This window comes from Rhinatrema bivittatum, chromosome 5 (genome assembly GCF_901001135.1).
Source record: "Rhinatrema bivittatum chromosome 5, aRhiBiv1.1, whole genome shotgun sequence".
Classification (NCBI taxonomy): Eukaryota; Metazoa; Chordata; class Amphibia; order Gymnophiona; family Rhinatrematidae; genus Rhinatrema; species Rhinatrema bivittatum.
Genome location: NC_042619.1, coordinates 233,901,871 through 233,922,524, shown reverse-complemented (window position 1 = coordinate 233,922,524; position 20,654 = coordinate 233,901,871). Strand labels below are relative to the sequence as shown.

Sequence of the window (20,654 nt, the reverse complement as noted above, 5' to 3'; positions counted from 1 at the left end):
CAAGCCCTCACTGTATGCTCTAGAGGGAACTAGGTAGTGTTCAAAGAAGGGGGAGCTGCTTTCTCTGGTGGGTCTCCCATGTCGTGAAGTGAAATTCCTGGCCTCCCCCTTTTATCTCTCTCCTTCCCCCTCCACACTTTGTGCCATCATCCCTGCTGGGGAAAAGAAAAAAGGAAGAGAAGGTGGAGCTGAGTCCAGCAGCTGGGCGGAAACCCAAGGCAGCCCTGTAGGCACAGGAAAGAACACAGCCGAGCAGTCAACACAGCACAGCGAATTCCTGTGGGTACGGGGTGGGGAGAGGAGAGGAGCTGATGGAGAAACCAGATTGTAGCCGTAGATGCGGCATGTCTGGGGTTGTGGCAAAATAGGGGTTTTGCATGCTTTGTAGTTTATTGTTCTATTCTGTGACACTGTTCCCCAGAGAGCTCATTTCCTGCGGGCTGGCCTGCAGGTGGTGTTCAAGCAGAGGCTGTGAATGCTACCTTGACTCAGAAGGTGGTTTGAGCAGCAAACACATCCCAGCAGCCCTGGGGAAATGTAAAACTGAAACATTCAGCAGTGCCATTGGGCCCAAATCTATTACTAGTCAGGCACTGTTAGTATTTTGTGCCACGATTGGCCCTGCAGACAGAGAACTAGCCCTGAAGGATCTGTAACTCTCTTGTCTCAGCTGGAAATGCAGAGGGAGCAGATCTCTGTGCTGAGGCCCTGTTCAGCTCCTGTGGGGACAGCCTTTTTTCCAGGAGTTGCACTCGCAGCAACTCTTTCTAACATTTACAGTTTTCCAAATTGTTGAGTTTTAGCTAATTTGGATGTAGGATACCATATCTATGTGGATGATATCCAGTTCTTTCAGGATTCAGTAGATCATTCTCTGAACAAAGTTGCAAGGTGTTTGAGTTATTAAAGACTGGATGTCAGATAATAAATTAGTACTAAATTTGCAAAAAAACTGAAACTTTATATGCCCAGAGATTTCCTCCTTCAGATGTCCCAAAATTTCTTCAGGTTGATAACACTCATTCTCCTAGGACAAGCAGGATGGTAGTCCTCACAGATGGGTGACATCATCAGATGGAGTCCGTCATGGAAAACTTTTGTCAAAGTTTCTAGAAGCTTTGACTGGCACACGGAGCATGCCCAGCATGCCACTATCCGCGCGTCCACGCAAGGTCCCCCTTCAGTCTTTTCTTTTCTGCAGTGCATTTGCCTTGCAGTTTTGGAGCTCTTCGGAGTATTTTTTCTTGTTTTTTTCCCAGTTCTTTCCATCAAATGCCGGGTCCCTTTTCTCCGGACAGCGTCCCTTCCTCAGCGCGGTAAGTTAATTTTCTACCTCCTCTGCGGTCGATTCCCAGTGCGTTGCTCCTCGGTGGCCCGCCAGCCATCGACCGCTCGCCGGTTGTTTTTCTCCTTCATGGCATCGTCCGATTCTCACCAGTGCCCACAGACCACGTCTATCACAGATCCGCATGAGGTTTTTATCCTCTGCTTGGGGGCTTCACACAATGTCTGAGGGTGTCAGCTATGTGACCAGATGACCCCCAAAGGCCAACATGTGCGTCTCAATAAAATAGAGAAACGTTTTGGCTCCAAGAAGTCTGCTCCTTCCACGCCTGTGTTGGAGTCATTGACACCATGAGGTCAAAGGAGAACCACTCGATACGCTTCCCCTTTCCACACCCCCGGCAGCATTGTGTCTACACTTTTAAGGACGTCAGGATCCTCAGCTTCCTCTATGCCAGGGAAAGACTGGGCAAAGCACCATGGGAGATCACACAAGCTTAGACACTGGTCACCATCAGTGCATGGCACCGGTCCCGATGTGACACCAGCAGCAGCCATACCGCCACCAAATCAACCCCGTGGCAAGGAGGCCCCACCCTCCGACAGGCCCGGGAGTCCCAGGCATTCCCCACTGATACCGATGCAGGACACCGTGCCTCCTTGGAGCTCCGAGGAAGAGCTGGTGATGCCTCGTCCACCTCACATCAATCCTGTCCTCACAGGACTTCCAGGAGGAGTTGGACCTCAGGATGCAGTATGCAGTACTGAGAGCCCTACGGAGCATTGAACTGCCACTGGCCCCCATACCGGTGCCAGAGCCCACGCCATCCATTCTGGCGCCCCTGCTCTAGCATCTGGATGTCCTGCTTGGAGCACTCCCGACGCAACCAGTGCTCGAGGGACCCTCTGTTCCCCAGTGGCTACCAATGCCCCCCAGAGTGCGATTCCCATCATTGGGTCCGAGGAGGAAGACGCGCACAGACTGCCAGTGCAGTGGTCCCAAGGCCTTAGTTTCCCGAGCCCTTGCCTGGGCCATCCGGCCTCCCGACACCCTTGGTACTCCTGCTCCCACCGGGGCCATTGACTCCATCAGTGCTTTTAGTTCCCTTGAGGCCCTTGGTGCCTCAAGGGAACTCACCCGCATAGGCCCCACAGGAACCTCAGCGAGGAAGAGGGTCCCTATGATCCATGGGGAGATGATTCCTCTGAATCTTCCTCCGAAATATCCGGCGATCCTGTCTTGGAGCCTTCACCCTCAGAGGAAAGATGTCTGTCTGTCCTGGAGGACCTTTCCTTCATGGATTTTATACAGACCATGGTCGAGACCAACCCCTTCCAGCTTCTCGTGGAGGAGGATACGCGGCATAAGATGTTGGAGGTACTCCAATTCGTCGATGCCCTGAAGGAGATAGTGGCTGTTCCCATCCACGATATTTTTAAGGACCTCTTTCATTGCTGTTGGAATGCCTGATATCCATCGCCCCAGTTAATAGGAAGGCAGATGCCACCTGTTTGGTGCAACAGGCCTTGGGCTTTGAGAGGCGCTATCTCCCCCAGCAGTCTGTGGTAGTGGAGTCAGTTCTCAAACGGGCCAAATGCTCCTGCACCCACGCCTCGGTCCCTCCAGGGCGAAAGCATAGAGAGCTCGATGCCTTGGGTAGGAAGGTTTTTCAGGGCTCCATGATCATCGCCCTGATAGCCTCTTACCAATTGTACATGACCCAGTACAATCAGAACTTATGGAAGCAGGTCCAAGAACTTGCGGAGTGTCTCCCTCAACAACAGCATGCAACAAAGTCTCGAAGCGGGAAAACACAAGGTGAGATCTTCGAGACCATTGCCAGGGTGGTCGCAGTGGGCATTGGTGCCCATAGGATGGCCTGGCTCCGTGCTTCTGACCTATGGTCAGAGGTCCAGGAGAAGTTGACTGACCTCCCTTGTACAGGAGAGAACCTTTTTGTGGACAAGGTCAGGGATGCGGTAGCCCAGTTGAAGGATCACCATGAAACCCTTCAATAGCTATCCGCCAGTGCTTCAGACCTGCCATCTTCCGTGCAGAAACCTTCCCGCCCCAGTTCTAGAAGGTCTTTCTATAGGCAGCGGAAATATTATCCCCCTGGCTCGCATGTCCTGTACTGCTTCCAGGGGCCACTCCCATCAACAGAGAACTCCTAGACCCCAGCCAGCCCCCAACAGGCCCCAGCTAAGGGGTTTTGACTGGAGGCGAGGGAGCATGAGACAGCACATTGTACCCCTGCCACCCAGTCCCCCAGTGGGGGGCAGACTTCTCTGCTTCGTCCATCGTTGGTCACTCATCACCTCGAATCAATGGGTCCTCACTATTGTTCGTCAGGAGTATCAACTAAACTTCAGAGAAATCCCGGAGGACTCTTCCTCATGTCCATCGTGGCATTCATCTGCCCAACAGGACATACGTCTCATAGAGCTCTCCCCACCCTACTAAAGACAGGAGCAGTAAAACCCGTCCCCCGTCACCACCAGAATTGCAGGTTCTATTCAAGATATTTGCTGATACCCAAGAGAACTGGGGGCTTGTGCCCCATTCTTGATCTCAGGACATTGAACAGATTCCTCAGAAGGGAAAAGTTCAAAATGCTTCTTCTGGGTACTCTAATCCCCCTGCTCAAAAAGGGGGATTGGCTCTGCTCCCTCGACCTCAAGGATGCCTACGCCCACATCGTCGTCATCCTCAGCTACAGGAAGTATTTGCACTTTGTGATGGGGAAGGATCACTACCAATACAGGGTGCTGCCATTTGGGTTGGCTTCAGCCCCATGCTTCTTCACCAAATGCCTGGCAGTGGTGGCAGCACACTTCAGACACTGGGCGGTGCACGTCTTCCTTTAACTAGACGACTTGAGTGGTCAAAAGCAATTCCCAAGCAGGAGCACTGGACACTTTGACCCTGACCATATGGGTGCTACAGTCTCTGGGATTTGTTATCAAATACCGAAAATCTCACCTCTGCCCTTTCTCCCCAACTGGACTTCATAGGAGCCAGACTTCTCCCCAACTGGACTTCATAGGAGCCAGACTAGATATGGCTCAGGCAAAAGCGTTCTTGCCCTATCCTCACTGGTAGCCATGGTGCGCAACAGTCAGTGCATTGAGTGCTCGCCTACTGCTTCACTTGCTGGGCCACATGGCAGCCTCAGTTCGTTACCCCATTAGCCTGTCTCTCTGCATGTGCAAAGCGCAATGGACATTTACGATCCTAATGGCAGCAAACATCCCAGGACCTTGAGGCCCGTGTCTCCGTCTCACAACCTCTGAGGGTCTCTCTATCCTGGTGGGAGAACCTCTCCAGTCTGAAGCGGGGAATTCCCTTCCAGGCTGTCCCCCCTCAAATAGTGCTTATCACCGATACCTCTCCCCAGGGCTGGGGGGCCCATGTGGACAACTTTCACACGCAGGGTCTCTGGACAGTTGAAGAAGTTCTGTGTCAGATAAACGTCTTGGAGCTTCGGGCAATTCGTTAAGCACTTTGGGCATTCTGTGATCTCTTGTCCCACAAAGTGGTCCTGATCTGCATGGACAAACAGGTTGCAATGAGATACATCAACAAGCAGGGAGGCACGGGATCACTCCTCTGCCAGGAGGCTGTACAAATCTGGTCCTGGGCTCTGTCGCAAGGGATGTCCCTGTGAGCCATATACCTGCCTGGGACGCTGAATGTGCTGGCAGACCTTTTAAGCCGCTTTTTTCACCCACACGAGTGGTTGCTAGACCCGAAAGTGGAAACCCGGATCTTCCGCCTGTGGGGAACTCCGGATGTGGACCTGTTCGCCTCCCCATTCAGCTGCAAAGTGATCAATTTTTGCTTCCTATTCAGGACGGACTGCCGTCCACCTGCCCAATTCCTTCACCCTTCATCAGGGCACAGGTCTCCTGTATTCATACTCTCCTCTTCCTCTTCTCATGAAAACTCTCCTGAAGCTCCAGCAGGACCAGGGGACCATGATCCTAGTAGCGCCTCACTGGCCCAGGCAGGTCTGGTTTCCTCTCCTTCAGGACCTGTCCCATCAAGGATCCTATCTGCCTGGGGACTGCATCCAATCTGATAATGCAGAAACAGGGTGCCCTGCGCCATCCAAACCTGTTGGCGTTAGCCTTGATGTCCCGGATGTCGAGCACCTAGTCTTTCAGCCCCTGGGTCTCTCAGAAGGAGTCGCCCAGGTACTGTTAACTTCCAGGAAGCCTTCCACCAGGAAGTCTTACAAGCTGAAGTGGAAGATGTTCTCAGTGAGGTATGCGGAGCACGGATTAGATCCATTTACTTGCCCACTTCCCAGGTTCTTGGACTACTTGTGGCACCTTTCCGAGGCCAGGCTTAAAACCACTTCGGTCAGAGTTCATCTGAGCATGATTAGTGATTACCATCGGGGTGTTTCCGGCACACCCATCTCAGGTCAGCCTATCGTAAGTCACGTCATGCAGGGCCTACTGTAGCTAAAGCTGCCTCTGCGGCCCCCCCGCCCCCCCCCCCCCCATGGTTTCCTGTGATCTCAACGTTGCTAGCACAGCTCAAGCATCCTCCTTTTGAGCCTATGCGCACCTGTGAGCTGAAATTCCTCATCTGGAAGGTCCTATTCCTGGTGGCGGTTAATTTGCTTTGCAGGGTAAGCGAGCTTCAGGCCTTAGTAACGTACCCACTTTACACTAAATGTTTTCATGATCATGTGGTCCTCCGTACGCATCTCAAATTCCTGCCTAAGGTCGTGACTGATTTTCACCTTAATCAGTCCATTGTGTTACCAACCTTTTTCCCATCAAGGGAACGGGCCTTGCATACTTTGGATTGCAAGAGAGCTCTGGCCTACTCCTTAGATCACGCAGCTGGCCATAGATGGTCCACCCAGCTATTCGTATCTTTGGATAAGACCAGACTGGGGGTTGTGGTGGGTAAACAGACCTTATCCAACTAGTTAGCAGACTGCATCTCATTTGCAATTAGGCCTTCAACTTGAAGGCAGAGTTCAGGCTTGCTCTGAGGGCTATGGCGGCATTGGTGACCCACTTGCAGGGGGTCCCCGTCACCGAGATCTGCAGGGCTGCAATGTGGAGCTCCACACATCCGCTGCCCATTACTGCTTGGACAAGGATGGTCAACAAGATAGTAAATTCGTCCAATCTGTCCTCCCCAAACTCTTCCAGATTTAAACCCAACTCTTCCTACCTAGGGCCCTCTACTTGAGACCAGGCTGTCTCCCTACCAACAGTACCTCAGTTGTTTTTGTGCTCGTTGGCACCTTGTTTGGTACTTGTTGGTCTTGGTTGTTGCCGGGAACTGCCTAGAGCTTGGTATTCACCCATCTGTGAGGACTACCATCCTTCTTGTCGTATGAGAAAGCACAGTTGCTTACCGGTGACAGGTGTTCTCCTAGGACAGCAGGATGTTAGTCCTCAGAAAATCCACCTGCCACCTCGCGGAGTTGGGTTTTTCCTTCGTTTTATTTTATTTTTTTCGCTCATAATTTACTATGTCACGAGACTGAAGGGGGACCTCATGCGGACGCACGGATAACAGCAGGCTGAGTATACAAAAGTTTTCTGTGCCATTCTCCATCAGATGTCACCCACATGTGAGGATTAACATCCTGCTGTCCTAGGAGAACACTTGTTACAGGTAAGCAACTGCGCTGATTACAATTTCTAACCAGGTACATAATCTTGTCATAATTATGGCGGCTTCTCTTTCCCTTGTGCTTCATGTAAGAAATGTGGTAAAGAACTCATTTATAAACTGTGCATGTTTTGCCTTTTTAGTAATTTCTTCAATTGATCAGCCTCCCCCCAATCTATTTTTCATGATTTGCAAATCATTCAAAATGTGTTGGCCTGTATAATTTCTGGAACACAAATTCAAGCTCACATTATTCCAGTTCTGTTTGATTTACATTAGTTGGAGGGTAACATTCAGATTTGCTGCTATTAGTGCTTAAGTCCCCAGAGTGTATACATTCTGCTTTGAAGTTTTAACAACCCTGGAGATCTTTGAGGTCAGCATCAAAGAATTTACTGGATGTTCCTTTTATCAAGTAGATAAGACTTGCAGAGTCTAGAGAGCGTCTCTTCTGTGTAGAAGGTCCAAATCTATGCAACCCTCTACCAGACAAGACCAGGCAAGAAACAGCTTTGCTGAAGTGTAGGAAGTTATTTGAGGCTTTTATTTTTAGGCAAGCCTTTGAGTAGATGCTGGAAGCCCTTGGAAATGTTGATAGCTGGTTTAGTGGGGAAACTTTGGTTTTATCTCTCATCCCGAAGATGGTGCCTTTGCTTCGTACTCCCTAAAAACATAGGGGCCGATGCAATATTATTCGCGGAAAACGGGCGCTGAAAAGTCAGCGCCCGCTTTCTTAACACACACATGGTGCCCGCAAGGGGGGCGCCAAGCAATACGCAAATTAGGGGGTCACGCTAGCAAGGAGGCGCTAAGGTTGCTTGCGCGACCTTAGCGCCTCCTTGCTAATGCGACCCCACGGTTACCGGCGGTCTGCTGTTATGAACATCGATGCCGATAAACTCGGCGTCTGTTTTCATTACTGCAGTCAGCCGGCTATGAAAACAGACGCCGAGCATATCTGCGTCGGTCTTCAAAGCGGCCAGCAGAGGGTTGGGTTTTTTGTTTTTTTTAACTCTTAAAAAAAGTACAGAAAAGCAGTTTTTTCTGCTTTTCTGTACTTTTTTTCAGTGCGCTCAGCTATTAACGCCTGCTCCAGGCAGGCGTTAATAGCTGAGCGATAAATGCGTGTCTGAGACGCACGTTTATTTGGAGTGAATGAGCAATAGCCTCATTCACATGCATTTGCATGTGATGAGCGCTAACTCATTCACTCCATGTCGGGAGCGCGTTAAATAGGCGCTAATCCCCCTATTGCATTAGGGGGTGGATTAGCGCCTATTTAACCTGCGGGTTAAGCAGTGCACTCAGCTGAGCGCGCTGTATTGCATCGGCCCCATAGTGTGGTTTGTAATACTTCCTGTCTGCTCAGGATCAGTACTGGCTGAGATGGAAGAGCATCCTTTGTTGTCGCCACCTCATCCCGCTGCATGCAGTGTTCCTCGGAGATCTTTGGGCCAAGTACTGATCATACTCACGTCTGCTTAATTTCTGAGGCCTCGCAGGAATCCAGACATGTAATGGTACAACTGTGGCCTTTTTTTAAAAAGTAGTTTTATAAAAAGTCATTGAGAGACAGAGCTAAATATCTCTTTTTAGTGCTTATGGGGTCTGCAATCCAAAGCTAAGGTGCAGTATGTGTGCTGATGTCTGCATTCACTGAGACTGGCTATGCGGTTACAGGTACTGAGGAAATTGCCAGCTGGACATTTTGATCTTGTTTAAAAACAAACAGTAAAAATGAAACTAAATTATAGGTAACATAACAGCAAGCAATGACAGGGAGAGACATTTCTCTAGTATAAAACGTCTGTCCTAGGAGCACTATGGAAGTCTTAAGTAGTACTGGCACTAACATATTTGGGTTAGGTTGAAAGAAGAGCAGTGCTACATTAATTTTAACCTTCTCCTGATTTCTTGGTGGCTCTTCCTGCCACGATCAGGGGAAGGCGAATAAACACTGGGCATGTGAGCCAATTGAGCAGCAGTGTGAGAAATTCCTTTCCAGTCCCCAATTTGGCCATCGGCTCAGAGTGTCTGGATTAGCACTTTTTTCCCCCGCATCTGTGATCTCATACAGAGTTGGAGTTTGGGAGGGGGCCCAAGCTGCCAACATTAGCGGACGTAGTCTATGGGCCCTTTTTACCCGCACGCTTGGTGCCAGGTTGCAGAGAGGAAACACGCAGGCGTACCTTCACTTCAAAGCTTGTCACAGGCAGCCTGCAGACTTTTTTTTGCACATCCTTTTTTGTGCGGGTATTTCATCCACCGAAAATGAGGTGCATGGGTTGGAAAACATCATCTAGGAAGCAGACGAAAAGAATCGTAGACCAACCGCCTTAGTTGTGGGGATGCCTTTATTTATTTCAATGCTGTCTAATTCCACTGATTTGCATAACACAACATTTGCCCGACTCGGACTGAGTTTCGCCCAAGTAAAAGGGCTGCATCAGGGGCTTAAAGGGATTGTAATGGATGAATTTACACAGCGTCTTCGTCACCAAAATAATGGCATACGCATAGGGAGTCAGAGCTTAATCTGTTTCGTACCACAAACGAACAGCCCCTGATGCAGCCCTTTTATGTGGGAGAAACCCGGCCTGAGTTAGGCAAATGTGGAATTAGACAGCGTTGAAATAATTAAAGGCATCTCCACAACTAAGGCAGTTGGTTTACGTTTTGTTTCGTCTGCTTCCTGGCTTTGATAGACCCATCTCCCGTGCTGTTTTCTGGGACCTTCCAAATATTATCTAGGTGCATTATATTCCTCTCCCGTCCTGAACGCCCCCTCTGAGCGAGGCTAACAGCACGCCCATTGTGGAACATCGTTATGTACTTGTAGCTGCATAGAGAGAGGGCAGCATTCACAGGCAAATCACTATTTATCCACATAAATGGCTTTGAAAATTGTTCTTTAAAAATATGGCCAATTTATATTTGAATGAAGTGTTGTAGCTGAAACTGGTTCCCCCCCCCCTCCCCAGTACAGAATCCCTTCTCCCCCCCCCCCCCCCCCCCCGTACTCTGAGGAGGTCTCTCTCTTCCTCCTCCTCCCTCTTGTCATGTTAGTAACAAATGGGACAAAAAAAGCAGCTCCAATCTAATTTTTCGTTGCCTATGAATAGTTACCTGATATTTTTGTGTTTTATTATTTCTGTAGCATTTTTTATATTCTTTGTACAAACTCCTTTTCTGCTTTCATCTTTTGACTTCAGGTGGATAAAGAGTTAGATCATAATGAGGTTAATACGGATCCTTTTCATCCATATGAAACGCAACAAGTAAGCAAATATGTTTGGTGTTTGACTTGTGTGCAGCCAGACGTAGAGAGCAGTGCTGCTTCTTTTTTTTTTTTTTCTTTGAAATTGTTTTTTTTATTGTAACAAGGATAAGATAAAACGTGTGTAAAGCTTTTGTTCACGTGTTAAATTCAATGCAGTAAAGCTGAAAAAAAATGCATTTAACAAAGATGGGGTTTAATCGCAGCATACACATACAGGGAGGGAATTTTCATGTTCCCCCACGGAGCTTGCAGTCACATGGGAGCACGTGCAAAGTACACGCATGAAAGGTATGCGTGGAGACCTAACTCCGCCCGCTTTCCTGTGCGGTGAAAAGTACCTATGATGTGAAACCGCGCTCATGCATGGGGGTGGGTGGGGGGGCGGGCACAGGGGAAGGACAGTAAACTGTGCTTTTACCTCAGATGAGCACGTTTTCCTGTGTGAAGTCTTCTGATGACTGCCCCATAAGATGTGGTCTTCAAATTTTAAGATTACAGTTCCACCCTTTATTTTTGTACTTTCTCCCTCTCACATATACAGCTCTCATTTGTAGTCCTCTTCGTACTTGACTGCAGTGATAGTTTGATTTAAGGATGTAATACTTTGGTACACAAGTCTGTTTTAAGCTCCATGGTTAACATTTTGCCCAGAATAATTTGCATTGGTAATTGTTTCCCCTCTTTCTGACTTCCATTCGGTCTGCTTCACTGTACATTCCCAAGAATCCCATAGGGGGGATCGTCTTTGCTTGCCTAAAAATCCGGAATGGGTTTAGGTCTTTTATTTCTGATTATCATCTGGTTCCCTCTTTGTGTGAAGATGATGTGTGTGTGCTGGAGGACGCTGCGTAACATAGAGTTCTATTAGCTGTAGTTCTCTGGGGGAAAGCGGGAGAAATCTCTTGTGTTTTCCGATGCCTTTTCTTGAGGCAACAGAAGAAGAATGGGGAGGTGCTGGTCGTGAACTGAGACGCACCGAGATCAATGTTGAGTGGGGGTGGCGAGTGGCACGTTATACGGGTGACTTTAGACCTGATCTTCACCATGACCAGATTTATCTGGGTAGTGCTGAACATCCTCGCTACTTCCTCCACCTTTTTTTTTTGTGGGTAAGGTTAAGCCAGATAATGATTTGCCTGGATAAAACATACTCCTTTGGAAGGGCAGGAAGCTCAAAGCATGGGGTTTTATCCAGCCAAGTCTGAATGTACCCAGACAAACCCCTTTCAATATGGACCTTGTAATGGAACGGGATAACTCATGCATTGACTGAAGAAGGGGCATTTAAGGAGATGCTTGCACCGGAGGGCATTAAGGCTATAGGTTATTCATTACATTTGTAATAAAACAAAATTTGAGTTTTAAGGTGTTTTCACCAGGTCATCATTGAGATTCTCATTTGTTTGCAATAGCAGATTTCGCCCAGGCCACTAAGGGCCACTTCAGTAGCCAATCCACAGAGATACTGGTGGCACAATTTTCCATGCAGTATACAGTTCATGTTAGCTATCAATGTAATAATTTATTTTTTTTGCACATACACACAAAAAAATGTTCCACACTCAGATGGGATTCCCCGAGTAATAAGTGCTCCTAATCATATCCTAGAGAGAATCGCCCATCTTGATCAAAGGCCGAGAGAACCCAGAATCCTGACAACAGAATGTCAGAGTATCATGTTTGCTTCCTCGAGCAGAGGAGAGATCTAACTAATCTTTTATTTATTTTCTTCTACCAGGGAGATATTTTAAGAATTGAAAAAGAGCATCAGGTATTACAAGAGCAACTTCAGGAAGCAACAGAAAAATATGAGCAGCTACAGAACCGGAGCAGAGCAGACATAACAACTTTAGAGGAGCAATTAAAAAAGACTATTGAAGAACAGCAGGTAATCCTATGTTTGGATCATGCTGGGATCATCCTTTCCTTTGCAGGAAGCTTATAACCGAGAGAGAGAGAGAGAATTTGAACAGCCAGGCTCAAAAGGTCCTGAACTCTCAGCCAGGCAACCTAACACAGGGATCAGAGGAAATCAAAAGACAGAGTAAATCTGGAATCTTTGTGCATCTTGTAATTGCATACAGGGGAGCCATCCATGACTTCAGATTTCCCACCCTTCCACTAAAGAAAGCCAGGATGATCTTAGGGTCTCTGTTCCTGCTGTGCTGCCTCTAGTAATCTGGTAAATGACAGCAGATGAAGACCAGTTGGCCCATACATTCTGCCTATCTTTTCTGGCCTATGCTGCTACGGCTATATCCCAGCTTCAGAAGCTTAACCCACCAGTAAGGATATTGGTCTTTACTCTTCACTTTGGCTTTCTACCATCCTGGATGGATTCCTTATTTAATCCAACACCCAGCTTCCCCCTCCTTGTCTTACCTCCAAGCTTTGTAATAATCTAAATTGCTGCCAAAACCAGCAGTGCTGTTACCCTAATATCCAGTTGTCTGTGTCTCTGTGGCCTTGCTAGATGGTACCAGGCCAGCACCAACCTGCTTGGTTTCACCTTTGGTTAGTTTCTGGGGAGTGCGGGAGCCTGGATTTCAGACCACTCGGAGCAGCAGTGCTGGTTAAAAAAAAAAAAAAAAAGCATACTTAATTCAGTTGGCAGTTTGAATAGAAATGGGATTGTAATGCTTTTTTAATTTCACTTCCAAGGAGAAATAAGTACATGAAAGGGTTTTGGAAGCCCCCTCTTGCAACAGTGAATCTCAGTATATCAGGGAATGCTGCAAGTGCTACAGTGCTGATGATGGTCATTCCCACAGAAACGTGCAATGACAGTACATAAACCTGAGAAGTAGACTTGGACTGTGTTGAAAGCAAAGGTTGGCTATACTAGATGATTCACAGCTTTTTGCACCCCAAAATGTAAAATGGAGAAATATGTTAGGATAAAACAGCAGGAAGACCTGGGAAGAAGAGCCAAAGAGGACACAATTGGAGCTCAGAAATCTATTAAGAGTAGCAGGCACCGTCTCTCCCCTGGTTGAATATTGGGTCTGGTCGTATGGAAAGCACAAAAATTTGCCTTTCAAAAATAATTTTTTTTGTCTTCTCTTTTCCTGTTCTGCAGAAAAGCTTGGTGCTAATCTCAAATGTTAAGGAGATCATTGAAAAAATATTACAGATAATTTTGTTTTTCTTACAGATATCAAAAGCTGAGCTAGACTGGTTCACCAAGATTTGGAAAACGAGGTTAAAAAAATGGCAACAAGAAAAGAGAGAAAATCAAGAAAGATTAAAAGTTATAAAAAATAACATTAAAAATGCTTACAGAAGCCAATGAAGCGTGAGTGTCCATTAAAATCCATATATTTTGGTTGAAGGGGATTCCTTATTAAAGTCTGTGCCTTTCATCCCCATACTGCACTGTGCCATTCAGGACCAGATGCTTTTTTTTTTTTAAAGATTTTGTGAATAGGAAGGTTTTTACATCCTCATCTTTTCATTTGAGTCAAAATAATTTTTATGCCTGAAATGTTAGGTTTCTGCAGCCTGAAGAGACGGGACAAACTTTTGTGTTCTGCTCTGATTTGTTGGTAACTGATCTTTGCTTAAGATTTCAAAACCCGCTGATACACTATTTTTATCCTGATCTAAAAAGAACGAATGATCTTCCAAAGATAAGATACGCGTGGATAAATGCAGTTTTCCTCTTCTCCCCTTCCAGGTACTTGCGAAACATTGACGAAAAGGAGCAACAGTATATAAAGTATTTAGCTGAATTTCTAGAGATCAGGTAAATGAATGAATGACATAAGTAGTTGTGTTCCTGTTTGTACCCCATATCAGTCCAGACAAATGGGACTGATATGTCAGCAGATGAAGTCAGCAGATGAAGTCAGAGAATAGAAATTTTTCAGGCACTACTACATAACTGAGTGCTACCTGCAGTCCCTCGTTATTTCTGTCTCCAGCAGATGGAAGAGGTGCAAACCTGCAGTCTGAGATAGGGGGGGGGGAAAAAAGGAAAGAGAGAGAAAGTTTTAGATTAGTTTAGAGAGAAGAAAAGAATTTCAGGAGACTCTCCGAGAGGTGTTAGGTAGCTTTGTGGACCATCCCTCAGGTTAAGCCGGGCAAGCAGGGGCTTGGCAATCCTGAGCGGCTTTAGCCCGCAACATGCAGGGGTCTGAAAGCCAGGGGTCCTGGTTCCTCTTTCCTCTTGAAGGCTTCTTCCCTGAGGATGGCCCTAGCAGCAGGGAAGTACTTTATTTGTTGTGCCTGGGGTTTATTCTTTCATGGCCGCTGTGTCTTAAAAAAAAAAAAAAAAGCAAGGGAGGCGTGAATGGCCGGCCATTGGACTATGCATCCGGGGCTGTGTACTCTGGCGCTTTCATGCCACGATGAGGCTGACTTTTTAACATGACAGACAGTCTCAGCTGTGTGGAAGTGTAATAGCGCCGTCAGCGACCTCCAAGCATGGGGAACTGTCGGGCCTGTGACGCCAGTCGTGTTTGATTTGATTCAGCCACACTATTCCGGGAATGTGCTAGGGGAGGGGAAGGAATCTCCGAGGGCACATTAGCATTAGAAGAGCCACTTGCTCTCAAGGCCCTGTCAGGGAAACCCCGAGGTGTTTGCAGCCTGACAGGCAGGATGAAGCCACGCAGCAAGAGACAAGCAGATTCTTGGGAGCCTAGGGATTCCCCTCCCCCGCTTTCACCTGCAATCCAGACCCGGTTGGATGATCGGGGGAGGATGTTCAAGCGGAGGGACCCGTGCCAGATAAATGGGATGATGATGTGGACAATTTTACCTCAGATTTTGTCTTGCTTCTGCACAAGGTCTATCTGGCCAGGAAAAGTGCAGGGGGCAAACAGTCGCTGAATCATCAGCCACAATGACCATCGAACAGAGGATCGGGGGACCTGCTTCACCGTTTGGGCCTTGCCCATCCTGATAGGGGCGGTGAATCTGAGGAATCAGATGGTTCACAGGATGGGCTAGGTATTGATCTGGGGGATGATCCTGGAGACCACCTGGCAGGTGACATGGCGGGTAGGAACCGTGACAGGGACAAGGATCCTATGGACCTAGACGAGGTTCTGATTGCAGAGGGCAATGACCCATGTATGGTTCGTCTGTTCCACAAAGTGATGTTGAAGCCCCTTATTCCCCAGGTGCTAAAGGAGCTGGGTATTAAGGAGATTCAGGAGGAGGTGGATAATGAAAGGGTGGATACCGAGCTGGGTAGGCTGCAAGGCCCATCCAAAGGCCTTTCTGCTGCCTAAGAAAAAAAACAAAAAAAAAAACTGGTGAACTGGGAATGGGATTTTCCAGAAACGGAGCTCAAGGAGACCAGGGCAATGGCAAAGTTATACCCTTTAACGGAAGATGCTTTGCAACTGCTAGTCTTGCCTAAAATGCATTCTGCGGTTTTGGCAGTCACCAAGAAGATGACCATTCCAGTGGCAGGGTTGGCTGCGCTGAAGGATGTTCAAGATCATAAGCTGCAAATACAGCTGAAGAAGATGTTTGAGGTCTCGGCTTTGAGTCTATGGGCAGTGATCTGTGGTAGCCTTATGCAAATGGCCTGTTTACACTGGGTGCAGACAATCTCAAGAGAAGGTTTTAACCGATTCCAGCGACACTAGGAAGGTGGACCAGGTTAAGGCCGGGGTCGCATACATGGCTGACGCATTGCATGATTTGATCATGACTTCAGCCAGGAGTATGGTTATGGCAGTATCAGCAACCAACGTTTCTGGTTATGGAATTGGTCGGCGGATATGTGGTTCAGGTCTCAACTCTGTAATCTTCCTTTTCCTAGCGTGTAGCCAGATGGACTCAGGACCAATGGGTATTGTGCTCTCCTGATAGCAGATGGGAGATGGAGTCAGGTTTCAAAGCTGACGTCAGCCTACATATACCCGTGCAGCGTGCTTAGCTCTTCAGTATTTCTCAGTCTCCATAGCAGATGCGGACACTGTCCCAAACAGAATAGTGTTACATTTACAGCAAGAAAGAAGAAAGAAAATTTACCTTAAGAAGAGAACCCCACTTCTCCTACGGTGAAACCTAACTGTCCCTCCCCCAGTTGAGACTTTCCTGAGGTTGATTCTCGATATCCCTCAGAGGTGAGCCTTGGTTAGACGGCCGAATCCCAGCGTGGACCTAGCCCCCCAGGGTGGCTGAAAGGCAGCGGGTGCAGATTCGAGCACGGCAGTGAAGGTATTTCCCTCTCACCTTGCAGCTGGAGACCGCCCGGCACGCAAACCGGTAAGCGCCGAGACCAGGTAATCCAAGGCTCGAATAGCCGTACCGTCCTTCCTCCGACGAGGCTTTAAAATTGGGTTGAGCAGCTCTCCTTGGACAGGCCCCGATTTGGTACTAGGGTCCACACACGTGGAGACCCTCTGGGGGTGTCGCCATCTTGCCTTCGGGGTCGTCGGCGCCATTTTCCCCCCCTCAACCAGCGGTACACACGGGGCAGGCTGGAGGCCCAAAGCGCCTAACTTAAACGCTCATCTATGGGGTGAGCGCACAATGGCGTGCATATCTGGGTTGTGCGCACAGCGACGCGCACAACTGGGCACATAACTGTGCCACGGCACAAACTCCATTACCCGCACGCATAACTTGTGCGCACTTGTATGACCAAGCGCATCCGCGCACATAACTCACACATGGGCGAGTTTTTAAGCCCTAAAGCGCACAAACTATGGCGCCGCCATCCAAGAAAGCCAAGGGCCCCTTCCTTTGCCCAGCCTGCCACTTAAGAGCCGTGCAGCCTGGATTGGAATCCCTCCTGTGCCAACAGTGCGAACAGAACCAGGGTGAACAGAATCAAAACCCTCTACAGCCAGGAGAGGGATCTGGAACCACTGATGATGGCATCCCGGATCTAAGTATTTCCAACTCTGCGCCCCCACAGGAAAATTCCTCCAGGGCTACCACTACAACCCCTCCTGGGATCAACATGGACCCAGGAACCTTCTCTTGGGTGGAATTTTTCAAAGGGCTGCAAACCTTTGTCCAGGCACAACCAGCTTCTGCTGCCCACCTGACTCAAACCCGGCCGGAAGCACAAGCCCTTCCCAGCACCTCCCAGGCTTCTCAAGACATGCCTCTCCTAACCAAGAGCCTCTCTGATGGATCCAGATACCTCAGAGGACGAAACCAACTCCCTGGAAGGAGGAGAAATTCCCCCAAGGATGGAGCCATACCGGACCATGCTCCGATTCTTCCACAAGGACAAATTACCAACCCTAGTGTCCCAGATTTTGAAGACACTGGGCCTTCCAGGCACGGAGCCCACAGCGGAACCAAAGAAGAATCCCATGTTGGTGTACCTCCATAAGGTCTCATGCTATTTTCCTATGCTGGAGCCCATTAAGGAACTGATTGACCTGGAATGGAATGCTCCAGAGGCCACTTTCAAAGGGGGACGGACACTAGAAGCCCTATACCCGCTGGAACCCCCACAGCTAAGGAAATTCTACGTTTCCTCAAAGTGAATGCTATGATCTGTGCAGTCTCAAAACGCACTACAATCCCAGTGGAGGGAGGAGCAGCACTGAAGGACGCCCAGGATAGAAGGTTGGAAGCCATCCTTATGCAGTCCTTTGATGTATCAGCAATGATGCTACAAATTGCTTCCTGCTGCTCATTAGTGGCACGTTCCTGTTTGATCCTCGCCGGAGACGCAACCACGCCCGGAGAAATTATGGAGCCTGCAGTCTCCTTCCTCACCGATGCTACCGCTGACCTCGTGCGCACCTCATCAAGGGGTGTCGCCGCCGCAGTGGCGACAAGAAGACAATTATGGATCCGGAATTGGTTGGCTGACGCGACTTCCAAAGCGAACCTCACAAAAATGCCTTTTAAAGGATTCCTCCTGTTCGGGAGCGAACTGGAGAAATTAGCCAACAATTGGGATGAATCTCCAGTACCCCGATTACCTGAGGACAGAAACAAAAGAACATATCAGTGCTCCTCCCAAAAATCAAGAGCAGAGGATTGCAGCGCTTTAAACCTTACAAGAATACACAGTCCCAAGCACCTCATCCTTCAAGAAGGTCTCAGTCCTTTCGGAACAGGCACATTAAGAGAGGAGCAAGCTCAGGGGCAGGCCCTGGCTGTACCCCACAATGAGAAGACGCAAACTCATCTATAGGAAGAAGACATAGGGGGCAGACTTACCCTATTCTACCAAAGATGGGTCGAGATAACTTCGGACAAGTGGGTCCTAACTGTCATTCGAGAGGGGTACTCTCTGGAATTCCAAAACATCCCCTCAGACAAATTTATGAGATCGCCGTGTCACTCCCACTCCAAGAGACTGGCAGTGGAAACCACACTAGCAAGACTACTCAGCCTGAAGGCAATAGCTCTGGTGCCCACGCTTCAGCAAAATACTGGCCACTATTCCATCTATTTTATCGTTCCCAAGAAAGAAGGAACATTCCGGCCCATCTTGGACCTCAAGACCATCAACCGTTACCCTTGAAGGTACCACACTTTTCGCATGGAAACCTTACGCTCCGTTGTTATGGCGGTACAACCGGGAGAATTTTTAACCTCCCTGGACCTATCTGAAGCCTACCTTCACATCCCGGTCCATCAACATCACTAGCGCTTCCTGCGATTTGCGATACTGGGCCATCATTATCAATTTTTAGGGCCTTAACCCTTTGGACTAACCACCGCCCCCAGAACCTTCACCAAAATCATGGTGGTAGTGGTGGCAGCACTGAGGAAAGCAGGAGTCCTGGTACAACCTTATTTGGGATGATTGGCTGATCAGAGCAAAGTCCTTCGGAGGAGAGTCACCATGCGACTACCAGAAGTCAAGAATCTACTACAAGACCTCGGGTGGGTCATGAACACAGCCAAGAGCTGTCTACAGCTCTCCCAGTCACTAGCATACCTGGGAATACGGTTTGATACCAAAACAGAACAAGGTCCTACCTTCCCCTCCACTGAGAAGGAAGCTGATGGGTCAATTACAAAAACTGTTGACCTCGGTCTGCCCCAAAGTATGGGACTACCTTCAAGTTCTCAGCCTCATGCCATCAACTCTGGAAGTTGTTCCGTGGGCAAGGGCCCATATGCAACGTTTCCTACTGTCATGATGGAACCCAGTGTCCCAGAACTACTACTCACTTCGCCTCCAGCTTCCAACAGAGGTTCGGGAGCAGCTTCAATGGTGGCTACAGGAAGAACACCTAAGCAGAGGCGTAAACCTATCACACCGAAGTGGATCTCCCTCACCACGGACGCAAGCCTGCGAGGGTGGGAGCCCACTGTCAGGAACTGACGGCCCTGGGACAATGGGACCAATGAAGAGGTGGGTTGGAACATAAACCACCTGGAAGCTCGAGCGGTCAGACTATCCTGCCTACGATTCAGCCACAGACTCCGAGGCGAGGTCCATCAGAGTCATATCGGACAATGCAACGACCGTTGCCTACATCAACCGCCAGGGCGGAACCAAGAGCCAGCAGGTGTCTCTGGAAATAAGAACCCCTCATGGAGTGGGCGGAAATACAAGGGATCTCGGCCTCCCACATCTCTGCGGACTACCTCAGCAGAGAAAGCCTAGACCCGGGGGAATGGTCGCTGGCGGACACAGCCTTCCGGCTAATAGTAAATCGATGGGGTCTCTCAGCCATGGACCTATTAGCAACTTGTCACAATGCCGGGTCCCCAGATTCTTCTGCCGCAGACGAGAGCCACAATCTCAGGAAATCGACACTCCCGTCCAGACCTGGCCAGAGGAAAGACTCCTGTACGCCTTCCCACCCTGACCACTCCTGGGCAGGGTCATCCACAAGATAGAAACACAGCAGGGGACTAGTCCTACTAGTAGTCCCAGATTGGCCAAGAAGACCATGGTCTGCGGATATGTGAAGACTATTGGCGGGGAATCCTCTGCGTCTACCACCATACAGGGACCTTCTTCAGCAGGGACCGATTTTCCACAACGACCTTGCTCGATTTTCTCTTACGGTATGGCCTTTGAGATGACTAGCCTAAAGAAGGGCGGCTACTCAAAAGCCGTGTTTGACACCCTGCTTCGGGCACGCAAGTTCTCCACATCTCTGTCTTACATACGGATCTTACATACCAGAGGACAGCCAAGATTCCCACGATCCTAGAATTCCTACAGTTCGGCATGCAGAAGGGGTTGTCCCTCAACTCCCTCAAGGTCTAAGTCGCAGCAGTGGCCTGTTTCAGTTCCGAAGTGGATGGTATCAGACTATCAACTCATCCTGAAGTGTCTCGTTTCCTGAAAGGGGTCAAACAACTCCGACCACCACTAAAGTGGCCAGTGCCTCTATGGAACCTCAACCTACTACTAGACTTCCTAGCAGGGGAGTCTTTCAGACCAACAAGCACCCTGTATCTAAGTCTCCTGACCTTAAAGACAGTGTTCTTGATCACAATATGCTCAGCCCGGTGTATCTCCGAACTTCAAGCATTATCCTATTGGGAACC

At 48.7% G+C, this 20,654-nt stretch overlaps 1 protein-coding gene across 1 annotated transcript in view; it reads left to right on the top strand.

The window, feature by feature from the left end:
* Window positions 1-20,654, top strand: part of TTC3 (tetratricopeptide repeat domain 3) — a 331,906-nt gene that overhangs the window by 237,225 nt on the left and 74,027 nt on the right. Inside the window, exons 35-38 of the mRNA XM_029603249.1 lie at window positions 10,141-10,206; window positions 11,947-12,096; window positions 13,363-13,499; window positions 13,885-13,953. Coding sequence (XP_029459109.1) covers window positions 10,141-10,206; window positions 11,947-12,096; window positions 13,363-13,499; window positions 13,885-13,953 — 422 coding nt within the window. The remainder of the gene's footprint in view (window positions 1-10,140; window positions 10,207-11,946; window positions 12,097-13,362; window positions 13,500-13,884; window positions 13,954-20,654) is intronic.